The sequence below is a fragment of the Excalfactoria chinensis genome, chromosome 3 (assembly GCF_039878825.1).
Source record: "Excalfactoria chinensis isolate bCotChi1 chromosome 3, bCotChi1.hap2, whole genome shotgun sequence".
Lineage (NCBI taxonomy): Eukaryota > Metazoa > Chordata > Aves > Galliformes > Phasianidae > Excalfactoria > Excalfactoria chinensis.
The window spans coordinates 79,184,758-79,206,561 of NC_092827.1; the positions used below are offsets into that span (position 1 = coordinate 79,184,758).

Sequence of the window (21,804 nt, forward strand, 5' to 3'; positions counted from 1 at the left end):
GCATTGCTGAGGCAAAATTACATCCTGATGTAGCAGAAATTAACACAAATGCTTCACTCCTGATGTTCTTATTGGAAAAATGGTAACTAAACTTTTATTCCAACAGCCTGCTTCCCTGATCGCGATGTTAATAGTTTCTGACTTCTCCTTTTCTTCAGAGATATCACTCTGGGTTTTCCAGCTGCAGATGAAGACACCCAGGTGGCTGCTCTAACATCAGCCGGCCGTATGCTCACTAAAAGCTGTGCCATATCAGTCACAAAAAAAACCCTGCACACAAGAACTGTGTCTTTTTTTATTCCATTCCAGCCTGGCATTGCCTGGTTCTGTCTCCATGAACTTCAGTGAGAGAAGGAGCTCTTTTGTATTGCAGCTACTAAGGTGGTAATAATTTCAGGAAGAACTTTTTCAAATCCTAGACACTCAGTGAAAATGGATACATGCAAGTCTTGTGTGTAATTGGGCACAGCATTTTGAGATTTTCTTCTAACGCTCTGTCCCAGACTATTTAAGCAGAGATTTTAAGAGAGTTCAGTTCTCTTATGTGGGAAAGCAGGCAGGATGAAAAGTGCACAGGAGTCGCATATTTCTGTAATTAAAATACATAACATAGCTACAAATTTTGGCTCATATTGCAATATCTAGACTGATGACCTCCCTTCTCAGTCAACGTTTTCCTCTCTCTTGTTCTCGACTTAAAAATTCTGAATTATTTGAAGGGATGAAACAAGTAATGCTGCTAACCTACCACGTGCATCTTCTAGCATAAGCAGCTGTCATAAAGTGGACACAACACTGTAAATGAATGAACTTTCCTTTGCCATCAGTGTTGAAACTGGCCTCTGCTGTCACCAGACAATGAGAAACCACATACATACTCAGGAAGGTTCAACAAAGAGATTCAGATACAGATAGCTGGCAAAGAAGGCACCCATTACAAAGATGAAAAGACTGATAGGCACATTGCTTTACTTTTGTGGGTAGTTTACTGACCTCGAAAGGGAAAAAACGCCAGTCTCGTGAGACTGTAAACTCATGGTGCTGTGAATCAAACCAGTGAGTATCTCTGAACAGCACAGAACAAGGAGCACGGTGCTTCAGACGAGTGGTCTTTGCATGGCAAGAACACAAGATGGAGTAGCTGATTTTCTTCTTCCACTTGGAAAATAGACCCCTAAAACTTATCACCTGCTAGGATCAAAATGTTTCTGTATTCATTTACTCCATTACCCAAGTGAACTCTCTAGAGAATTAAGCAATAGTTTCCTTGCCTCATATGGACTAAACCTAAAAGCTTGGTAAACACTAGTTTTATCTCACAAACCATAATTTTTAATTGCTAACACACATAGGAAGGGCATAATCCTCCACTGATGATATCATAGTCTACTGCCATGGAAATGACTGCAGTACCATAAACACAGGTTTAAGATGACCTCATTTTAGTAGGAAAGAGGGAAATTTCAGTGGAATGTGAATGACATTGGGAATAAGCAAAGATACTTTATAGTAAAAAACCTCTCTTGTCAGTTGAAATATGAAAGATGAAGGCAACAGCTAAAAGAGTGGCTGAACGGCACAGGAGTTCTGCTGTCCAAACACAGCCTTTGAATTGCTGAATACAGAGAGCCCTCTGAACTCTTGTCAGGGTTCCTCTCCATAAACTCACTGCACCAGACAGGAGTGAAATCCCTGCCCTGACAGGCTTACAGCTTAACCACATGAGCATGAACAAAGTACGGCTATGAGAATACGGGGTAGGATCACAGAACAACATTGTAGCTGGAACGCTTCCTAGAATGAGTAAGTGCTTCAGAAGTGGGAGGAAGAGAACCGTACAGTCTCTTGAAGCACACAAAATAACATGAAGTCAGACGCAAATTCAGAAGTACAATCTCAGTGTGGCAAGTGCTAAGCATCTTGGCATCGGCTCAGGAAAATACATATATTTAACCTTCAGCTCTGAAGTAATCTGAGAGGCGTCAAACAACTTAAAGATTGGAAGTTGAAATTGGTGTGTAAGCTTTGTGTCGCTGAGGGCTGGGAATGCTAAGCGCTGTGTAGGACCCTAAGATGAAATGAGAAAAGAAGTTTGGGCTGAGAACAGGGAGTGGAGAAATGCAGCAGGCGATAATGATCTCACTTAAGTAGAACCTTTCATCTTAAAGGATCTCAAAGCAATTTACAAACTTAAACAGACCAGACACTGCAGCTGGTAGGAACAGAAGCAGACATCTGGGAACTCATTCATGGGAAGGAGGAGGCAATAGAGGACTTACTGGGTGCTGTATCTTCCAAAATGCTGTTGCTGAGAGAAGACAGCAGGACTAGAACAGAGCTTTTCCCTAAGCCCTGCCAAGCAGCCATGTGAGAAAACTGCAGAAAACAAGCAGGCAGCCAGAGCTGGCAGAAAGAGAAGCAGAAAAACAGGGGCTCTCTGGACAGCCAAGGAGCTATAGCTGTTAGGATTGTAGTTCCCCTGCCTTTTTTCTCAGCCTCAGCTTTGTAGCTTCTTCACACTTTCTGCTTTGAAACCTCATGCCTATGATTTTGCCCTTTCAAAACCTTCCTCCAGTTTCTTTCCACCTTTTCTCTACCTTGCTACAATTCTACAAAGCTGACTTTTGGTCCCCAAACTCCAGAATCTTCTCCAAGTGCGCAGCAGGGCAAGCAGTGCTACTTCTTGATTACTGGGAAGACAAAGAAATTACTTCAGATATGGCTTTTATGTAGTACAGGCCTGACTATAGTACCATAAGAAGCACTCTTTAGCTCAAAAGCACTACTAAATACATATTATTAAACCAAACTAGGTAAATCTAAAAATTAAGAGTCATATTAGTTATTGCTGAAATGAAGCTGCTTCTGGAAGGAGACTTTCATCGCCTAATTACAGTACACAGTAGATTAGTATACAGAATAAAGACACCAAATGAAAGGGCAGGAGATTTCAATTAAATGGAATCAGAAAGGAACCCTTTTATTCCACTTAGATTTAAAAAAAACAAAACAAAACAAAAACCCCTTAAGTTAAAAGAAGCACTTTAACATCTATATTTCCCAAGACTTTTGAAACTTTCATGTTTCCAATAAAGAAGGGGGGAAAAGAGTTTTGATGGATAAGAGCTAAAGACAAGCGTAGAGCAGGTGTTCTAAGATGTCTAGTCCTTCTCAGACAGGACCCACAGCATCCTCTGCTACACAAACAACAGTTTGGTTCAGAAAGTGCCAGCCGTGATCAATGGTACACTGTCTCTTCCTTGTGGTTTATAAACTTGGCTGCAAATGCAGCTCTTGTAATGGGTTAAAAGATGTCATTGGTGCCCTCAGCTTAGATATCCTGTGTTCTTAAGTAAAATCCAGCCAGCCAGTTTCCCATCTTCTTCAATATTATATAATTTTATTTTTATTTCATTTTTTGTGTGTGTTATAAGAGATTTGGTAGAAGCTCTTCAGCAATGGACTATAATTCCCAATAGATTTAATACAGTAAAATGTTACACTGTGTTACATCCTAAAAATAAACAGTTCACTCCTATTTCAGGGGGCAGAGACAATTTCCCATCAGTTTGCAGCACTGGAAAGCCTCCTCTGACATGAATGAGCTTTGGATCAATCAGGTCCTACATTAGATGAGCAGAGTCGGAGCTATTTTGGATACTCAAAACTATATTTGTATAGAACAATTTTATTCCTTTAGTCTGTTAGTGAGTATTTCATCAACCTGATTTTTATTTTATTTATTTTATTTTATTTTATTTTATTTTATTTTATTTTATTTTATTTTATTTTATTTTATTTCATTTCATTTCATTTCTTTTCATTTCATTTTTTCCTCCCCAGGATGCAGCTTTCTTCCAGTCAGGCAAGAGAAGGCAAAAGGGAATTGTCTAAACTGTATCTGAGGTCCTTTACAATCAGGGCAGAACAACAAAGCACAGAGCCCGCACATCCTACGTTTACTATACATCCAAAACTTTGCTAGGTCAGAGAAGAAGACAAGGCTCTGAAATGAAGCCCAGATTTTTCACTATTACATAAAGCAAACAATTCACAGATGACACATTCTCTCATGCCTTGATGCCTTTCTCTGGATCCAAAAGATTAATTTCCTCAACTGGACTAAGCTTGTATTCCTTCACAGTTGTGCTTTCCCATGCTGCTGGCAACAGCAGATTGACTAGAATGAGGAGTGGCTGCTGCAGGGGAAGCATTACAGATAAAAACAAAAACACAAATGGAATGGATTTGAAGGATTCTAGAATACTTTTCTGTGCTGCTAGGAGAAGCTGAAGAGCAGAAAATATATATGAAAGAACAGAAACTCTGAAACTTGGTGACTGCATGTGTTAAGAAATGGTGGAAATGAGAACATGAGAAAAACCTGGAAACAAAGCAGAGTTGTATGTGAGGAATTCCCTGCTACCTCAAAAGAAACATAAGAAAATTCCTTTTCATATTCCTGCAAAAAAGAAAAAGGCTGAAATTAGTGATCCAAGTACTGCACTTTAAGGAAGTTCATACACTGCTTAAGATGATGGATTTCCCATGAGACAGTGAGTCATTTATTGCAGCACTTCAGCAGACAGTAGCCACCAGGAGAGGATTAAGAAGAGGTAGAATCTCACTAACAGAAGTAACTTTGCCACTCTGCAAAAGCAGAGACTGTGCTCAGTTGGTGAAGGTGATTTGACACAGCCATGATGCTCCTCTGGGATGTTAATTCCAGACATGCATTTGTCACTACTGTCCAGTCTAGCAATGTACTGCTTCGTAGCTCAGTGCTTTCTCCACCGAGTCTTACTTTTCAGAGCATGCCTTCAATCGGTTTGCGTGTTGCAGTGACACTGGTTACAAGAGGGGACTATAGTCTAGGTAGGGCTCTACCTTCTACTTCTGCTCCCTAGAGGAAATAAGCAATCTGAGAGAAGGATTAAGGTCCACCAAAAAACTAAGACTTCAAATTCTGAACATCCTAACAAATATCATTTTCCAGCATTTGGGCTGTGGTCTCATTCTCTTGAATTCAAGTGAAAAACTGTTGCTGTTGTGACTATCTAAATACTTTTTCCATCTTACATCTTGTTCCTTGCTTTTGCTGTTTTCAATTGCCATGCCAAAGTTTCTCCTGTTTATTCTAATTGTTTTAGTGTGTCTGACTCTCATTGGTTTATATGTTTAGTCTTGTCCTGATTTAGTATGAATTAAAACACCACTGCCATGATCAGTCTGCAAATATGAGTCAGAGCAGAAACTATTTAAATAGTACTATGGATGGTACCCGTCTGGCTTGATATCTAGATCATATAGAATAATGCTGTTTTTGTTTTCTGCTACTGTTGTCTGGAATTGCCGATGAAGTGTTGATTGTGATTGTGACCACAAATATGTTTTGTTCCTGGTCCTGTTAAGCCAAAAGAGTGTGGTTTACTGCATGTATGTACGTGAGGTTGTTTTGATTATACTAAATTCACTTTAAAAAACCCACATTTTGCCACTGCGGCGCTACAGGACAATGAGAAAAGAATTTCCAATGAGAACAGTATTTTAAAAGCAAACCACTGGACTCCTTCCCTTTAAAAGAATCTTAAGGGTCGTTACCCTTTCTTCTGAATTTGATTATTTCTCAAAATTACATGTGAATACCGTCTTCAACAGAAGGTCTCCTTCCCTTCTCATTCATTATATAAGACTTAGCAAATTTCAGATTGCATATTTCACACAGAGGTTATGCTTTTTATTTTTATTTTTTTTTTAAATAATTGTTTACTGTGTTGAATAAAAACACTGTATGGCAACTTCTTTTATTTGGTCAATCTGGTTACCATATGTTCAATGGTAGCTTCAGGTTTATCATTTGGAATTTCAGTACCTTGCCTCTGAAGACCTAGGAATGCTTACCACTAAATGTTTGCCACCCTCAGTTTCTAGTTTCCCAGAAAGATGTTGAAGACTGTATTCTGGTGAGCCAATATCGCACCCTGTCAGTGCCTCTGGCAGAGCCTCAATCAGTACGCCTCTATTCTAGGAAAGATAGGCTTCAGTTCTAAGCAGTGAATAAGACTATCAAACACAATGTGCCCAAAGACGTGTCTGACCTCATAGTGCATGACTCTCATAGTTTATTCAGTCTCTTCGAATGGGTGATAGACAGGCATGTAACACATGAGCACTGCTCTCCATGTCGTTTTCCAAACTAAAACATCAGCATAAATGACAGACAAACTCATGAAAACCCGATGTTTCTTTGTTCCTGCTGAAATGAACCCTAGCCTTAAACCCACTATATGTGGCTCCCCATACATTGCAGACATAGAGACAGTCAAGAGAGGCTCCTAGCATGAATTCCAACCTGGTAGTTTTTTAATAAAGTTTGCTTATCATTCCCTGTTTAACAGCTTTGCTCCTCACTTAGAAGCATCCCAGCCCAAAGCCCAACACTTTCAGGTAATCTGACCAGGATTTTTAATGCTGGCTGCATTCAGACTCTGTCCACGTGGGTACTAAATGGAGATTTCAGCCTGATAAAACACTTGCCAGCAAAATTTAAACCCATTGTTTTTCCTGGATTATGAAGTGCCTGAAATCCTATGCTACAAACAAAGAATGAAGCTATCCATTCTTTTTCAGTTGAATCAAATCAGCTTATCACTAATAAAAAGCCCTTCACTGCTCCTTAAAGCAGAGGCTAATAATGGTGAGTCAGATACATTCTTGTGATAGCATTTGTTCAGTTAAGAAACCCTCTCAGCCGACTGAAAAGCAAAATAGCTTTTTTACAACCACTTAATCTCACTGTAACAGCATCTATGGCTGCAACCCACGGTTTAATCTCTAGTTACAGTATGCCCTGCTAATAAGGTTTCAAACAAGTGACTGTATTTCCATCACACCAAACTTGAAGCCAAAAAACCTGGGAGCTTTCTGGGTGTTTTTTGTTATTTTTTTTTTTCTTTTTTTTCTTCTTTTTTTCTTTTTTGCTTTGTTTTTGTTTAACTGTCAAGAAAACCCCCAACCCCATGGCTGACACTAGTGCTTAAGCTGGCAAAGTTTTGATGATTTTTTTTTCCCCCACATTTTAGAGAGACACGAGAAGTACTTTCTGAGAATAAAGGGCCACGTTTTGTGTTTCATTCTAATGTCACAAGCACAGACCCACAGCAGCTGGGTCTGTTCTGCAGACATCAGTTCTACAATATCTTACCCTGACCTCCAAGATAACTATTCTTCTTGGTAAACTGCAGTGTATTCTGCAAATCACATCAAGCATTATCTTCTTCTGATATAGGTTCTATGATTATTTAAGAGTTTTTGCAAGGCAGGTCTATGCCTACATTGCACTCAGTCCTCAGCATAATCTTCTGTCATGTATTCTATGTTTCTTGCCCCACAGGCGTCAATGTAGCTGCCTCTTGATTCAGACTGAGAAACTATGTTTTTAACTGCAGAATTCCCAGCAGGATGAATTGATGCAGTCCAGACACACACACTTTTAAATCCTATTTTAACCAACTCTGCATACATAGTTTAAAACCAGATGTGTTTAATATAGCGCAAATAAAGGACTGATTTGCAAGTGCACTGGGGTCAACAAGGTCAGGCAGTTTGGATTAGTATTTTCATCATCGCCGACTCCTGCAATTTCGTTTGAATTCTCCTGATATTTAGTATTTGTTATAAAGTCGGGCTGTGGGAACCAAGAGCTTTCATGAATCGCTCTGCTTTAATTTTTATTAGAAGCTTGGAAACGTCACCTACGTACAAAAGGAAAGAAAGAAAAAGACAAGCCCAAGTACCTAATTCCAAACCCCAAATGCCCAAAGGATGAATTAAAAGGCAGGAAGGCATTCCTTTAAAAAAGGATTTCATAGTTTGAAAACCCACTTTGGGGTGCAGAGGAGCAAGATTTTGTTAGGGCTTCTTACTTCCACTTCCCGACCTGTATGGTTATGCATAGTTCAGGGCCTTCTCTCCCTGCCAGATAAACACTGGGCTGCAATAGTGGGCTTCATTCTGCTTTTTCACACCAAACATAATTCCAGTTTCTTTACAACATTAAGCTTTCATTCTCGCTTTTCCAGCAGAAACGAGTGCTTTGAACTGAGAACGCATTCCAGCTGATCCGATTTATTTACCTTTCTGAAATCGTTTCTGTGCTGATAAAGAGTATCAGAGCTGACGATTTCCTGGGCAGATTGCTCCGGCCAGGGTGACGCCGGGCCCCCGAGCACAGTGGAAACCACAAACCCACGTCTCCCTTCCCCCTCACGGCGGAGGCAACTGACCAAGGCCCGTCTCACCGCTCCCTGAGGCTCCCAGTAAAGTGCCGGTGGCGGGGCTGACCCTCACGGGCCCGGCAGCTCGGCGTCGGGCCTGCCTGAAATCCCACTGTCCCGGGCTAAGGGCTCCGTGCCGCCGCGCCAGGTACTAACCTGACCAGGTCGGTCATACACGATCCTACCACCGCCACCTCGGCGGCCATGGCGCTGAGGACGGGGCGGACAAACCAGCTCCGGGGCCCGAACTCTGGACCCTGAGCCCGGCCTCCGCGCCAGGCCGCGCCGCAGCTTCGCCCGTTGCCACGGCGACGTGCGGGCGAGAGGGGGCCTTGGGCTGGGAGGGTGCCCCTGGCGAACGCCTGTCGGGACGCCGCTCTCTTCGCTCCTACCCCTGTCCCGCCAGCTAATTCCGCACCGCTCCGGCTGCAGCCTCCACGGCCCCTCGCCTCCCCCGCTCTAACCCCACGCTGTGCGGCGAGAAGATCCGCCCAGGCGCCGTGGCCGCCGCCAGCTCCCAGTCCCGCGAAGCCCCCTGCGGCCCGGGGAGCCGCGCCGGCGACGGCGGGGCGCGGAAGCGCGCACGTCGCGCGGCGGGACGGGAGCGGGGGCGCGCACGCCGGGCGCGGGCGGACGGGACGGGCGCGTGGCCGCGGCCGTTGCTAAGGGGCCGCGCTTCGGCCGCCGTAGGTATGGCGGGGCCGGGGCCAGGGCTGCGAGCTCGGGCCCGGGAGGGACGGGCGGGAGCCAGCGCCCCTGCTGGCCCCGGGGGGAGCGGCTGAGCGGCTCGGGTTCTGCTCCCGCCTTCTCCGCCGGCCCCGGGGCGGCGCGGGGCCGGGAGCGGCACCGGCATATCCCGGGGCGGTGGGCCAGGCTCCTCGGTCAGCCCCGCCCGCCGCCCCGGGGCTGGCACGTGGCGGCTGGAGCCCCGGGAATGGTGCTGCGGGCCCGGCTCCGGCGCGGCGGGGGGAGTGGGACGGGGCCGAGGAACGACGCCGGGCGTCCCCGCCCCGTGCGGGCAGAGCTGGGCTGACGGGGCGGGCGCAGGAGGCTCTCGTGCGCTTTGGTCTCATCCGGAGCGCCCCTCTGTGCTACGCTGAACGCGTGCCGAGTGTTTTGGCCCAGCGGCGGGGGACGGCGTCCCTCAGCCGGCCGCTCGTGTGCTCACTGCGGAGTGTGCGTTCAGCTGACCTGAACTCATGGCCGCGGGCCGCTGAGTCTGAAAGGGTCCCGCTGCTGGTTGGTGTACTTCTCCCAAGTACTTGGCTCTGGGAGGGGGGGTACTGCCTCGTGGGCTATTTATTTGTGGTTGTTACTGATGAATTCCCTTGAGTTAATTTGGTCTGTGCTCTGTTCCCAGCGCTGCGGGGCCGTTAAGCTGGGGAAAAGATGTTGTCTGTGGGAACTGAAAGTTACTGAAACAATACAGTTGTGTTACTGTTTGTAAATCCCCTTGTTTACAAAATAAATCAGTGAGTGTAACCAATAGCGAGCCTTTAAGCGCTGTGTGATAGCTGGCTCCTGATGAAGGTATGTGGGTCTTAAAGAAGTGATGCAGTAAAGCCAGGAGCAGTGCTTCAGAGCCCCTGGTGCCTCGTACTGGCAAAACCTGCATACTCTACTAGAGGAAAGGTAAAGAATCACCCTATAGCTCACTTTGGAAGGTGTTTGTTTTCACCTTTAGTCGCCACGTGCATCTCCACGCATCACAATTCTACTCTCAATATTTAAGTTCCCTTGAAGAATGTATAATTAGAGCCAGCGTTGAGGTCTCTGTATATGAAGTGCAATGGTGGCCTCTATTTCAGCATTCATTTCATGCTGTAAGAAGGTCTTATCATCATCAGCTCTGCTGCCTGAAGTTACTCGCCCTGCAGTAGAATAAAACATGATGGAATAAAACGTGCCCAGCGTTAGTCACTCTTCTGCAATATTTGTTCTTCTAGTTTAAGCTCACTTTTGTCAGCTGTTTGAGCTCAGTTGTTGGTCTTTGCATTGATGTAGGCCGACTCTGAGCTTGTGTTCTCTGGGTGAGTTGGCATGGGTTTTGATAGAGCTGTAACCAATGGGAGGGATTGTCCTTAGCGGCTATAGGTGTCTGCCAAGCAAGTGCAAGTGGCTGCCCATTGTCAGTTGTGGTATATCCTGCATGTAAGGAGAGCTAGTTATATATTAATGTATAGTTACTCAGTCTTGAGCTCCTATAGCTGCCATAAAGTGCAAAGAACTGTGTATTAATTACAGTTGTAGGAAATCCATGGGTATTTTTCTTTACCCAAAAATCCCCAGCCTGCGTTTTCCTTGGAGTAGCTAGGATAAGTTCTCCTGAAGATTCATTCACATTGCTTCCGTGTGAATGGCTTTCAGAAGAACAAAACACACAGCTCAAATGCTTAGTGATGCAACCGGTTAGAAGGAATTATCAGTTTGGAGAAGATCCATTAGTTACCAACTAAGCTTGTGAGCCGAGCATTGGGAAAAACAGAGAAATATTGCGAATGCAGCAGTCCGTGTGCTTTGTTATTTGTGAAGGTAGATGAATAGTAAAGAGTTTGTAAAGTCATGCCTGATAATTATTGTAAGGAAGTAAATACGGTGTGGATGGATGTTTTTCATATGGATGGACTTGTAAAAAATATTCTGTAATGGCCAGAGTTAATTTATGGGGCCTTCAACCTACATTTGCAGTGGTGTTTTTATATTACTTTTTTATATATATATTTTTTATATTATATTATTTATATATGAGTCACTTGTAGCCCTATTTTGTAAAACTCCAAAATTCAGTTAATTTTCAGGTGGAACTAGAAATACACCAAAGATATGAGTAAATATATTGTTAGCATTTAGATAGGTTGCTTGCCACTTCTGCCACAGTCTGGTTTTGCCCACAGTGTCGGCTTTCAGCATGAGACCACTTAAAATTACAAACAGGATCAGCTCCTGCATTTACTCTAAAAAGTAGCAGGTTCTTCAAGTGTGCTTATAGCGGCCTCACTGATGTAGCATAAGGTTGCGCAATTGCAAGTGCTTCTGAAAAAGCTGCGCTTGGAGTTTGTATGTAACAGTTTCACAGTCTGTTTTGTGACTGTGAACACCTTTCAGAGCATGGCAGTATCGCTGATGGGAAAGTCTGAAGGAATCACAAAATGCTCTGTCTAGCTCTTAGTGAAGTGTTGTGAATGCAATGCTGATGATGGTTGTACTCGTGGTTGTATTACAAATTACAAGTGAAAATATGGAGAGAGCAGTTGTCCCATTTCATTCAGTATAGTAAGTCCTGTCGATGTCAGTGGAAGCAGAACAAATGTGGCTTGTCAATTACAGCCTCTAGGGGAATGCTTACAAGAACAGCTAGGCTGTGAATGGTCAGAAGGACCTTCCCTTTGATTTATCCTTCCCATAGGGATAGGAGCCTAGGACTTAAGGTTCTTTATATTGAGACTGAATTGTATAAATGTGTTTCTTTGGTCATTGCAGAGGTAGGAGAAAACATTTAACTGTGTACACTTCAATTTCTGATCGCTACAGTGCTAAGCTTATTTTTCCTTTGATGTGAATTTACACCAAATAAGTTGAATATTTTAAAATTGCTTTTCTTCTTTACTATTCCTGTACAGCTTAAGACAAAAGGAAGGAGGAACACTACAATGTCTCCTGAAGTTGCCTTGAACAGAATTTCTCCAGCTCTTTCACCATTCATTTCAAGTGTGGTGAGAAATGGAAAAGTAGGCCTGGATGCTACTAATTGTTTACGAATTACAGACCTGAAATCAGGGTAAGTGTTTGAGTTCCTTGTTCAGAAAGAATACCCACCCCCTCAATAACAGATTCAGATGTCTTTTTGGGACTGAGTTTTGTTATGTCAGTGTGTACTTAAGCATTTTCAATATATCTGGAACTGAAACACTGTCTGGATTGGGTTTTTTTGTCTTATTAACATTTTGTACTTTGCTGGATTTCATTTGTCAAATTGTTGGTGATAACAGTCTTGCTAAAACACTTTCATTGGTACCACCTGGTAGTGCTGGTTTTCAGCAGTTAGATTGTCGTAAAGACATTTTCCAGCCGTTCATCACTTGCTTACTTAATCTTTTCTGTAAATTCAAAACTGGAAGATAAAATTCTACAACCTTACTGTAGTAACAAATATGTTACATAAGAAAAAAATGCATTTTTTCTTTATCTAACCTCCTTCAAGATTAGTACATCAAATGGCTGTAGGTTGCAGTGTTTGAAATAGGCCAAGCTACTATTTCTCTTTCTATTTTTAGAAGGATGCGTGGTGGTTTTCAGCTGCTGATAAAGTTTGGGATCCACATGTTCAAAGGGAACTCTGATGTGTGAACTCTGTGAATAATACATGGGGGGTGTGAAATGCTAAAAGTAGAGTTGACTTTGGGTGTTGCCAGACCTCAGACTCTCAAAGTAGCTGATAAAGAATTCTGAGGATGAGAGGGTATCAGAAATTGCTTTATTCTTCCATAGTTGGGCATCTAACAACGTTCCTGACTCAGGTACCTCTTTGAGACTCGAGTAGAAGCTCTGAAATTATTTTGGCTTAAGGTGCTGAAATCACTTTGCGTCGCTTTGATGCTGACTATGCTGGTTTGTGTATTGTTTTGCATGATAGTATAACCCAGTAGGTTTTGAGAACTACCCCAAAAATTCTTTAAAATTTAGTTCTGCTCAAAATTGTTTAATGTGCTTCTGTAGTCTGCCTTGTTATGATTTCTGGGACAGTTTGGGAGCTGCTTTTCCTGTAGATCAAACTTCCATGAGAAGTCTGAATTCTGTGGTTAGCTTGGAAAGAATTGTCGTCTGTGACAGTGGTGACTTTCTTGGAGGTCTAAGAAGCTGTAACTCTGTGTTGTTTGGTTTAGTGTTTAGGCTTGCAGATCAAATGAGGCAGGCTGAGCAGTTACTTACCTGCAGCTGTTGCTTCATAGTAGCCCATGCTTTCTCTTGCACTAGTCTCCTAGGAAGGCTAAGGTAGTATCTGTCTTACCTTAGCTTTTCAGAAGATAAAGAAAGGCAAAACACAGGCATGGTCTGGTGATGAACGTGTCAGCTTATCAGGAAGTAGAGAAGAGTTCTGCTCAGTGCACACGGTGCTTATGCTGCTTGCCTTTAGAATAATGGATTAAAATAATTCAAAGCAATGTTTTTCTAGCTTTTCAGAGGTACTTTAGTTAAGTGTCTATAAGTTTTCAGCCTGTGGTCTTACTGAGGTGATCTTGAGTTTACTTTGATGTCTTGAATGTTTTTCAAGTATTTTATTTTAAGTTAATTAAAAAACTGAAAGCTTACTCCTAACTGTGCCTGTCATCCAACCTTGTGATTCAAATTCTATACTATTTGCATCAAATGTGGAGTGTAGAACATAAATTTCTCTAGGTCACTGCATTTAAGTTTGCTTTTGGGTGTTACTTCTCAAGGAAATGTTTGTAGGGCTCTGAGAATCCAAAAAATAGATTGGAAGGCATTGGTCTACTCTGCTCTCCTATCCTGACTTTAATGCTATTATTCAACTCCTCCTATACTTCTACTTTCTTTAAGCTTTTAAAGAAAGAAAAATGGCAATGCTCAGGAAGTAGAAGTCAGGATTGGATCTAGGTGATAACCGTATGAATAAATAAGGGCATAGATATTGGACAGAGAGAAGGAAAATGAGGAGAGCAGTTAAGTTACAATAATAGGGATGAGGTACAGGATGTTAATTGCAGAACTCCCTTCAGTTTCAGTGGTGCTGTAACAGGCTTTAAGCTTAAAAAGCGGAAATGAATGCTGAGGAAGAAGTACTAGATTAAGCGTCTGAAATCAAATAAAAAGCTATTTACTTCAAGTGAATGTGACCATTTGTAAGTATCAGCAGAAACTGTTGAATGAGTTTGTTTATTGACATATGGAAGGAACTTGAAATATGTCATACCATAAGCTAGCTTGAATGTCTAACAGAACATACAGATGTTTTATGATTTAAATGTTGTGTTGTGTGAAAGATTTTTAAGAGTGAAAAACTGATATATATATTTTTTAACTCTTAAGATGTTAAAGTCTGTAAGGTAATCTATTCAATAGATATTAACTTAGAAGACAAAGACTTCTGGAAGCTTGTGAGTGCCTTGACTCTGGCAAGAGGATCAAGGCAAGGAACTGCATGGCTGCTTCACTGTCTCATACCACACTGTTACTCCGATAGAAAAATGGTGGTTAATGCAGTAGTCTGGTTCCCTAACCAACCAGTGCTTTACGTTATATAACAAAATATACAGACACAAGATGCATACATTCTCAATTCATGGGTTTTAGGTACTGGAGCTGCAGATCACAGGAAACATTAGAAACATGTTGGATGTGTTAGCATCTCCAACACCTTGCCTATTCATAACTTTGCTTTCTTAGTTTTCAGCTTGAAAGTAGAAGGAATTGCACTTTTCTTTAAACAGTGCAAGATCAAATACCAGGTTTATGGCCTATTACATCATTTAATTTTGGTGTATATATTTCAAGTACTATGCAAGTCTTTAACTGTTTGAAAAATCAGTCCAGATGCCAGGTGTTTTTAGTGAAGAGCTTATTTTGCATTTGCTCTAACTTATTGCTAAGATGACCTAATTTTGTTATAAACTGTATTAAAGAGCTGATGTTAGTTTAAAAGTATGAAGCATGATATGTTAATTTGCTTTACTTGCAAGTGTGGGAGAGAAATAGATCACAGTAAGGAAATCCTATTGTTTCACGGTCTTTGAGTATGTAAATGTTTTATAATAACACGTTACAGTTCCATGTCTGTGTGTTTTACAAACTTAATAGACAGTACTAGTCTCATCAGACACATACATTTACATCCATGAGTAGGGCCTTCAGGATCAAGATCTTTTCATAGGAATTATACAGCCGCTGCTGATGCAGAGTGAGTGAAGAGTTGTGAGAACTGTTTAACTGTGCTCAGCAGGACGACTAGATAGGACAGAAAGGAATTTTCAGTTGAAACAGTAATGAGAACTTAGGTGGCGCACAGTTACCCAAAGTAGAATTTTATTAAGTCTACAGAATATTATCATCTTGCTAAAGGATCTCCCTGGTTAACTAAAATAGAAGCATAGTGTTAGATCATGTCTGAAATACAGCACCTTTAGCAGCATTGATTCTGATGATAAGGAAACCCTGGCAGGCATCTCTGTTGCATCAATAAAAGATATTCCTGGGGATGTCAGAATGGATCAAAGCATTTAACTCTTGCATAGGATATTACCTTGTTCTAGACTCAAAGAAAATAATGCTGCCAATTGAGTCCATGCCATATACTGCATCAGTTAATCTACAATGGTGTCTCTTTGAAATAATGACCCATCTTAATTAGATATTAAAATCTCCTCATAAACAACTTAAATTATGGCTAAGACATTTTTCTTTGTGTTTATACATGCATGCGTTAACCATGGGAAATATGTTGAATAGGGAAAAGCGATTATTAAGTAATTTAGAAACAGAAGAAATTTTCCTATATAAAGGCTGTGTAATTATTGTGTGTGTGGAATCCAGTTATTTAAGAGCCAACTGCTTTTCCTATGGCTTGTCAAAATGGTGAGAGACGTGTGTTGGTCGTAGCCTTTGAGAACATTTTTCCATACATCTGTTCATGGGGATGTCCATGATAGAGCCTCAAATTAAGTTGCAAGCTAATTCCTATTCAGGACTTTATTTTTTAAATAACTTTGTGTTGCACCAGTTGGAGCTTTATATTAATATAATATCTAAAAGTTCTAGGTTCTAAGAGTCTATTTGTGTAGATATGCACTCATAACAAAGTTGCAACTTTCATACTTGTTTGGTTATACTTCATTTTTCCATATTTATGATTAAATTAATTGTGAATTTTATACGTAACTGGCTTGTAGTAAACCGTGTTGGTAGTTTGTTCCTTGCATCTGTCTGAAACTGTATGAGGAGTGATCAAAAGGATGTAGAACTACTTGGAGTGAATTTCAACTCGCAGGTTCACTATGAAGCTGCAATAAGGCATTTGTAATTTCCTAGTGAATAGTGATTATTTAATTTTTCTGTTATCAAGTAAACTGCAATATGTTTTGGCATTTCCTTTTCTTTTGGGCATTTCCCTTTTCAAAGTAAATATGCATTTTATGTGAGTATTTTGTGAGATGCTACTTTTACTGTGAAATACTGTAGCAATTATTTTAAGTTTTCACTTTATCTTTTGCCTTTGATGAATCTAAACCAAAAGATTGTGCTTCCGTTAAAGGAAGAAAATTTTTATTCCATCATTTCCATGTATTTCTATAGGTTTTATTTATTTATTTATTTATTTTCCCACATGATTCTTGAATGTGATTACTGTGAAACAGTGTTCATAGTAGAAACTTGGTTGTGAATAAAACATATACTTGACGGGATTCGGTGGTTTGACAGGCTTGAGCGGCAGGTCTGTGAGAACAGTTTGTGTTTCAACAAAGTCCTGCTCCTGGTTTGGGGCAATCCCAAGCTCAAATACGGACTGGGCAGCAAATGTATTGAGAGCAGCCCTGTAGGACTTGGGGGGCACTGGTCAAGATCTCAGCAAGTGCTGGCATTGTGTGCTTGAAGTCTTGAAAACCAACTGGAGCGCCTCTCTTATGGAGAAAGGTTGTTTAATTTGGAGAAGAGAAGGTCCCAGGGAGTCCTCATTGCAGCCATCCAGTACTTGAGGGGAGCTTATAAACAGGAGGAGGACTAACTTTTTACACAGTTCAGTGGTGATAAAATGAAGGGGTATGGTTTTTAACTAGTAAAAGAGGAGATTTAGGTTAGATGTTAGGTTTTAGGTGGAAATCCTTCACTCAGAGAATGTTGAGGTGCTGGAACAGGCTGCCCAGAGAAGTTGTGTGGGTACCCCATCCCAGGAGGTGTTTGAGGCCAGGTTGAATGGAGTTTTGGGCAATCTGATCTAGAGGAAAGTGACTCTATCCATGACAGGGTGTTGGAAAGATGATCTTTAAAGTTCTATCCAACCCAAACTATTTTGTGCTTCTGGGAATGGTGTGATCTTTGCATCCTTTTTTGTTACATTGGTTAAGACGTAAACTGTTACCTTTTCCATAGAGTAGGTTGTTTCATTTCTGATAGCAAATGCATGTTTTCACTGCAGGGAATTTCATTACTAGTAGTTTGTTGTCACTCTCAAGCAAAACTGATCAGGCTGAAGCTATGAAGGTACAAAGCAAGGGATCTGTGATTTTTTTCCTGCACTGGTTCAAAAAGATTGACTGTCTCCAGGATTGCTTTCTTCTGCATTTGTTTCTGAATGTTGAAAGAACAAAAGGAAAATGTCTTAGTTTAATTTTCAGTTATGGTTTTGCAAATAATCTCCAAAGACGTTAGCAATTTAAACACTGATTTTAAACAGAGTGCTTGCAGTTGTTCAGGGGAAAGAAAGTGTTTGTCAATTTCGAGTGTTGTGAGTGTAGACATGATTGTAAAGGTAGTGTTGGCTAATGGTGCTTTGATTAATTTGAAAGACTGTATTTTGTCTAAGGGCTGTTCAGTTTAGATATTGTGCAGTATGTATTTGCTGGCGTTAGGCTGGGGCACTCAGTGACTTCCTTCTGTCCGTGTGAAAACTGAATGTTGCTTCTACCAGTTTTGTGCTTCAGTAACAGTGAGAAGAAACTCCTTGATACAAGTGCCAGCTATTTCTAATTTGTTTAAAGAGAGCTTGACAAGTTATGGTACTAAATATAGGCCCGGTGGGTTTGGAAAGATGTACCTTAGCAATTTATTTAAATCTGTGTTTTGTCTATCTATGCCTTGGTAGCTTGTTGAACCAGTAACCATAATATGAATGATATGAAAAATATGGCAATACCAATTGATACTAGCTTCTGTATATGCAATTTGAAGTTGCCCTGCCGCAGGTTTGTGCTGCTGAAAATAATGGAATTATGAACTTGGAAAAGAAATCTTTCATATCCAAAGAACTGAATTATTGATTGCTATATTAACATAAATTTCTCTCTTCTCAGAGTTTATAAGACTAGTAAATTAAACTGTTAGAAATCTGTGACCAGAAAGCTACAGTGATATGTAACTAGATGAAAACTTTGGAAGAAAATGGGAGAAGAAAGGATATAGGACCATGGAACCCTCCTGTTAATGTTTAGCTGAGTCATGAAAGGACATATAGACATGGGAGACAGTCTTAGCCTTGTTGCCAGTTCGTTACAGTTTCCAGTAACTAAGCTGTTCTGTGATGTGAAATAACTTGGGTTTATAATAGCTTGTCTTTTGAGACCTGCTGAATGAATATGCTTTCTGTGATCACTCAAAGGATCTGAAACTCCAGGTGGTAGATGATAATTTCATACTTGGCAAAGAATCATTTTTGTGAGAAATCTAAAAGTAAAAACGTACCTTGTATTTTTATTTTTATTTTTTGCTTTCTTCAGAGCTTGAATTTATGTTAGTGAGCAGTAAAAATGTTTAGGTTTTTAGCTGATTAGATAGTGAATTATAATCAATTAGCAATTGTGGAAATACCAAAGAAGTTTGTATTTGACAAGAGTGAAAGGAGATGAAGTAAATCCAAAAGGTGCATTTTCAATACTTTCATACTCTTCTTTAGAACTTTGTGAATTCCAAGAATTTGGGATTCAGCTGGTCTTACAGAACAGCACAGTAGAGAAGTACCGTTAAAGTACAATAGTGTCTTCTTCTTTCCTGAACTCGTGCTCGTGAATTCAAAGGTTCGTAACCGAAGTATAGGCCACTGTCATATGCATTGCAAGTGTTATCCTACTGCAATTTACACAATTCTCTTAGTTTTTCAATGGCTCCTTCATTAAGTTTTCTATTTTCTGTTTCTGTTTAATTCTTCTGTGTGTAGCTTTTAAGGGGAATTACAGGCAATTACCAGAGTATAAATGATCTTGCTTACAAAAGTCATCAGTTTGGCTATAAAAGATGTTCCTAGCGCATCTAAAGCATGTTTCTAAGGAACGTTTTCTTGGCAACATTCCTTTGTTGCTTTTTAATTATTTTTCTCAATTTGCACCATAATTGGCTCCCAACAATAATGAGCTCCAACCTTAAGCTGTAGGGATTTTATGAACGCAGATTCTGAGATAGTTTGCTTTTTGGAACAAGAGCCTGCTTTGCACATGTATTCCACATGATGCTGGTTATCGATTCTGTCTTCATATTATTATTATTGCTGTTATTATTTTTGGGGCTGCACTTTCCTACCTACACTGTGACTAGAAAAAAATCTCTTCTAAAACAGCTTTCCTAAGCAAAATGAGTGGGAAATTTGTCACCCTAAAAGAGTCACAGTCGAGTGGGTTTTTTGCAAACCTTCATTTAATGCATACATTCTCTGAGATGATTTCAAAGTGTATGTGGATGCACTTATTTATCTTCCTTCCCTCTCCATGGCTTCCCTGTAGAGGATGGATTGCATGTCTGTAGAGATGGCTGTACTTGGGGAGACTGCAGGGTATCTACCACAAGACTGTGGCAGATGTGAAAGGTTTGAACATTTAGAAGGAGGCTCAAAGCTTTCCCCACCTGCAACATCTGTTTTGGCAAACTCCTACTCATGTTAAATAAATCTATGTTTACTTTTAAGGTATAGTTGCTCTGATTTTCTTTTTTAATTAATTACAATAGTCATTAGATACTTTTCTGTATGGTTTCTAGTGAAAGCAGGTTGCTGGCATCTGATTTAGTTTTGTATTCTTCTCTGAAACTTAGTTGTTAAGAAATATATTTCTGCCTGTGGGTACAGTGGGAAAGCAAAAGGTTGATTTCCTAGGGTATGTTTTCTACCTAGTATCCTACTCCTTTCTTGAAGTTCTAATTAGTATGGTTCTGTTCATACAAGAAAATATGAATATGTGCATGTTTGTGTATATAAATGTACATATATATGTGAAAATCAGAGTAGACGAAGGAGATTCCTTTTGATAACTATGGATAGAAATGCCATTCCAGTTACAGCACATCACCCATATTAACAAGATTTAAAATAAACATCATAATTTATATGGCAGTACCAAGAGTAGGCTTTGTGCACAGTTTAGTTTCATACTAAAATTAAAGCAAAAAACATAGGGTACAGGTGAGTCTTATAAAAACAGTAGGTCTAACTGCTTATTATTTAGGAATAATTAAGATTTGACTGATTTTAATGTTTTTTAAGTGAAGTAGCAATCACTGTAAATGCAGCTGGGTTTTTGTGTTCCTCAAAAGCAGAGGTGTGCACTTTTAAGCAGAAGTCCCTTCGTATCATATTGTATAATGTGCTTGTCTGTATATAAAAGAGGAACTGAAGATGAACACTGGTGGATTAGAATATCTCTCTCATTTCAGATTTTGCCTGATGAATCTGTTAGTTTTTAGCAGCAGCTGCTCTGTACTCTTCTTGCAGGACGCTGGGAACCTGCAAAGCTTTGTGCACTGTGTGTGGCAGGGCGTTGCAGTACAATTCAGGTTTTCTCTGCCCATGTCAGTTTTCTAAAAGATGATTTTCTCCAGTTTTCTGTTTCTTCAGCCCTTCAAAAAAACCCAACCCTGTCACCTGCTGCTGGCCTTTATTTCACTCTCCCCCTCCCTTCTAATTATTCTTCATGGCTCTGTAGATGGCTTATCCATCTGTTGTGAATTCTGCAATTAATTCTTAATTAAACGGGATGAAATATTGTCTTCAAGGAAGACTGGAGCAGATTCCCCTCTACAAAGATGAAAAAAAAATAAAAAAAATCTAAAAGCTTCTACAAAGGCTGTTCTGTATAAATTTGAGGGTTTTTTTTTTCTTAGCAAATGCCATATTAAGAGCATTAGGTGGACTTCAGTATTTGCTACCTCTGAGGGAAAAAAAAAAAAGAAAAAAACTCTTTATCTGCATTTGCAGGGGGCACATATGGCCATGTTCCAGAATTCCTTTGCTTCTGCTGAAGCCCGTGTTAGTTCATGTGTTATCAGGGTCTCTGGAGCTTAGAAAATTTCTATTGATGGTAGTTGGCTTATATATCAGAGTGCTAGTGTTTCTGTTCACGCTGCTGGCTCCCCACTGAAGGTGGCTGATTCTTGATACTGCAGCCAGAAACTGTAGTCTTATTAGGAACAATGAGTGAGGATTGCCCATTTTTGTCTCTGAGCTGAGTTTGACTCTTGCTGATGAAACCTTTGGCCTCTGAACCCCCTGACTGAAATGTATTTGTCTCATAATTACTGATGGCAAACTAATTTTCTAATTTAATCTCTTGTATCACGAAAGGCACTTGGCCCCCTTTTTCCCTAAGAGTGTCTTTCTTTGCCATATACTGGAGCAATTACAAACTTAGAGTAGATATGTTAGAGCCAGCAATATTTGGGAATACAGCCAGTGCTCAGAACCTCACAGGTTATGTTGAGCATGTATGTTTTTTTTACCAATGTTTGTCATTGTTGTATCTAAAATGCCTGTGAAGCACTTACACCAAAAACCCAATGAACAACAGGAGCTGTTTGTTAACCAGAAAGTTCTGATCTT

The 21,804-nt window shown here is 40.6% G+C and overlaps 2 protein-coding genes across 2 annotated transcripts in view; one reads left to right on the top strand and one right to left on the bottom strand.

Moving 5' to 3' along the window:
- RBKS (ribokinase) overlaps window positions 1–8,934 on the bottom strand; it is a 65,999-nt gene extending 57,065 nt beyond the window's left edge. The window contains exon 1 of the mRNA XM_072330986.1: window positions 8,433–8,934. Within this exon, the coding sequence (XP_072187087.1) occupies window positions 8,433–8,482 (50 nt within the window). The 5' untranslated portion in view covers window positions 8,483–8,934. The remainder of the gene's footprint in view (window positions 1–8,432) is intronic.
- BABAM2 (BRISC and BRCA1 A complex member 2) overlaps window positions 8,831–21,804 on the top strand; it is a 155,587-nt gene continuing 142,613 nt past the window's right edge. The window contains exons 1-2 of the mRNA XM_072330985.1: window positions 8,831–8,966; window positions 11,897–12,054. Coding sequence (XP_072187086.1) covers window positions 11,927–12,054 — 128 coding nt within the window. The 5' untranslated portion in view covers window positions 8,831–8,966; window positions 11,897–11,926. The remainder of the gene's footprint in view (window positions 8,967–11,896; window positions 12,055–21,804) is intronic.